Below are 3,502 nucleotides of genomic sequence, written 5' to 3' on the forward strand. Positions count from 1 at the left end.
TAAGCCCAAGAGTTGGAGGTTGCTGTGAGCTGTGACACTACAGCACTCTACAAAGGGCATGGTTGAGACTCTGTCTCAAAATAAATAAATAAACACTTTAAATGTTGCTTTATTGCTTGTTTTTTTTTCCTTTTTTGAGGCAAGGTCTTGCTCTGCTTCCCATTCGAGAGTGCTGTGGCATCAGCTTAGTTCATAGCAACCTGGGCTCAAGCAATCCTCCTGCCTCAGCCTACCAAGTAGCTGGGACTATAGGTAGATGCCACCATGCCTGGTCAATTTTTTCTATTTGATGGGGTCTTGCTTTTGCTTAGGCTGGTCTCAAACTCCTGAGCTTAGGCAGTCCTCCCACATCAGCCTCCCAAAGTGCTAGGATTATAGGCATGAACTACCATACCTGGCCACTTGGCCTTATTTTTTCTTTTTTATTTATTTATTTTAGACAGTCTCATGTCACCTTCAGTAGAATACCATGGTGTCACAGCTCACGGCAACCTCGAACTCTTGGGCTTAAGCGATTCTGTTGCCTTAGCCTCCCAAGTAGCTGGGACTATAGGCGCCTGCCATAACTCTTGGCTATTTTTTTTGTTGTTGTTGCAGTTGTTGTTTAGCTGGCCTGGGCCAGGTTCGAACCTGCCAGCCTGGGTGTTTGCAGTTGGCACTGTAACCACTGTGCTACAGGCATTGAGCCACACTTGGGTCATTTTTAACAACAACAACAAAAAGAAATTAGGGCATCAGGGAGAGTGGAGATTAACAACATAGGTCTCTCTCATTTCTCTACACTGTTGCCTCCTGATTATGCTTTTAATTCCTAGGCCACTGCGGAACAAATTCGACTTGCACAGATGATTTCGGACCATAATGATGCTGACTTTGAGGAGAAGGTGAAACAAGTGAGTGTAGCACTGTTTTGTTGTATGCTGTGGTGAAAAATATCAGAATTAAAGCATAATTAAGTAACACAGTTGTCCACCAGGACATTTTCTACTAACATTGTAAAGGAACTGTGATCTGAAATATAATAGGTCAGGGCAATAAACAAATGCTTTTGCTGTCTGATTTATTATACCCCTTTGGATATGGGGGTATATAATTTGTTCAAAGATATTTTAATTTTAATCTCTTTTTGAATGACTTTATTGATGCCATTTTACAGCAACGTTGAGTAGTTGTAGATCAAGAAAATGTGGAAATTCATGGTATGCTGAAATTGATGTGTTTGATGATTTATTGATTGCTTTGTAAATACTTTTGATCCGAGCCCTAAGCCACAAGTGTTAATATTTTGCTTTTGAGGTCGTGGTGGCTCACACCTGTAATCTTAGCACGCTGGGAAGCTGAGGTGGGTGGATTGCCTATGCTCACTGGTTCCAGATCAGCCTGAGCCAGAGAGAGAACCCATCTCTAAAAATACCCGGGCGTTGTGGCAGGTGCCTGTAATCCCAGCTACGCAGGAGGCTGAGGCAAGAGAATATCTTGAGGCCAAGAGTTTGAGGTTGCTGTGAGCTGTGACACTATAGCACCCTATGGAGGGTGACAAAGGGAGACTCTGTCTCCAAAAAAAAAAAAAATCTTTTTTTGCTTTTGGAAATAGAATACCAAAATTCTATATATGCTGCTTTTTTGGGAGGGGTGGCTTTCAGTATAAACCGGGAAATCTGGTAGATAAATTGTTAATGTTTTTGTTTTTATTTTATTTTATTCTTTTACTGTAGTATGAGAATACATATTTTGTTTTTCAACCTGATTCTTTCAAACTCAGCTGGTATCTTTTTCCTTCACGTAGTTTCCTTTCATTGGGGGTATAAGCTTTAGCTCATTCATGATGGTTGCTGATTTTTCTTTTTCAGTTAATTGATATTACAGGCAAGAACCAGGATGAATGTGTGATTGCTTTACATGACTGCAATGGAGATGTCAACAGAGCCATCAATGTTCTGCTGGAAGGAAACCCAGATACGGTAGAGTGCTAATAAAGTGTTCTAGAACGTGGGTCCTGGGTTGGGAGGCTAATAATGTTCTAAAAATAGCAAGTGGAGTAACTCCCCTTAAAGGGGAGTACCTTATTCTCCAAGTAGCATAGGGATTTCTTGGAGATTTTTGCTTTAGGTTGCAAATACTTAAAATTTCTGTGTACTGTAGTCTCTTCATGTGGCTAATAGCTGCAGGAGAAGACAAGTGAAGTCAGTCTTTTCCAATTGGCCTGGAATAAATTATTCATTCCAGGCCAGGGACTGTTTTCAAGGGTTGGGTTAGACCAGTGGTTCTCAACCTTCATAATGCCGCAACCCTTTAATACAGTTCTTGTGGGTCGCCACCCAGGTTGAGAACTGCTGGGTTAGACTGACTTTGAGTTGCTATATAATAGCCTTGGTCACTAATAGTGGAAGATTTCTGCTCACCATTGTTGAACAGAGGCACAACTTATTCTAAAATTCTGAATTCAGGACATTGCTATCAGTATTCACATTACACAATATTATTTCACCACATGAGCTTACTTCTCTTGAGATGACAGAGAAATAAGCTTTATATATAGTCTGTTGATCATCCCTGGATGTGGTAGAGAATATCTTGGAGGACCTCTTGCCCTGGAACTTTTAGACAAATTGCTTTTTACTTCTTCCCACATAATAAGAATTCCGTTTCTATGCTTGTCTTTGTACCAAATTATAGTTGTCTTAAGAATAGGGACACTGCCTTATTAACCTTTGGGTTATTCCTATAGTACTTAGTAGAGAATTTTGTTATTTTTTTAAAAGCAGTATATCATTTTGAAATCATTTTCATTTACTTGATCTTAGACTGGTGGTCTTTGGTCAAGATAGATATCAGAATTCACGTCACAGCTAAATGCTAAAGGTTTGTTAGCTTTCTTGGGACAAAGGGAAATAATAGTGGAATACTTTTTAAATCATTGAATTTAAATTTGTGGAATATTTTTTCTTGAAAAATAGTATTTGGTAAAATAAGATACTTTTTTATGTTGAGTTAGAGAAACAAATTTTATAGCATGTTGACCATCCCTGGAGGTGGTAGGGGGATATATCTTGGAGGACCTTTTGCCCTGGAATTCAGACAGTTGTTTGACTAGTTATAGTCTAGAATAAATTTTATTTTGCTGACCATGTTTGAAAATTTGCTATCTCAATAATCAACATAGAATGCTTTTGGTTCATTTTGAGTTTACTGTAGAATAATTGTCTCAAGACAATTTTTTTAGGGGAAATAAGTGTGGCTACTAATACTTTTTTTTTTTTTTTGAGCCAGAGTCTAGAGCTATCACCCTGTGTCGTGCCTCACAGCTCATAGCAACCTCAGACTCCTGGGCTTAAGTGATTCTCTTGCTTCAGCCTCCCGAGTAGCTGGGACCACAGGTGCCTGCTACAATACCCAGCTATTTTTTTGTTGCAGTTGTTGTTTAGCAGGCCCAGGCTGGGTTTGAACTGGCCACCCTTGGTGTATGTGGGCTGGCGCCCACTGTGTTGCCCTTGGTAGAGTG

General features: G+C 39.8%; 1 protein-coding gene across 1 annotated transcript in view; it reads left to right on the forward strand.

The window, feature by feature from the left end:
* The window catches only part of UBAP2L (ubiquitin associated protein 2 like), a 52,852-nt gene that overhangs the window by 6,818 nt on the left and 42,532 nt on the right, over positions 1-3,502 (forward strand). Inside the window, exons 3-4 of the mRNA XM_023508331.1 lie at positions 816-893; positions 1,851-1,961. Of these exons, the coding sequence (XP_023364099.1) occupies positions 816-893; positions 1,851-1,961 (189 nt within the window). The remainder of the gene's footprint in view (positions 1-815; positions 894-1,850; positions 1,962-3,502) is intronic.

This window comes from Otolemur garnettii, unplaced genomic scaffold (genome assembly GCF_000181295.1).
Source record: "Otolemur garnettii isolate 467f Iridium unplaced genomic scaffold, OtoGar3 scaffold00244, whole genome shotgun sequence".
Classification (NCBI taxonomy): Eukaryota; Metazoa; Chordata; class Mammalia; order Primates; family Galagidae; genus Otolemur; species Otolemur garnettii.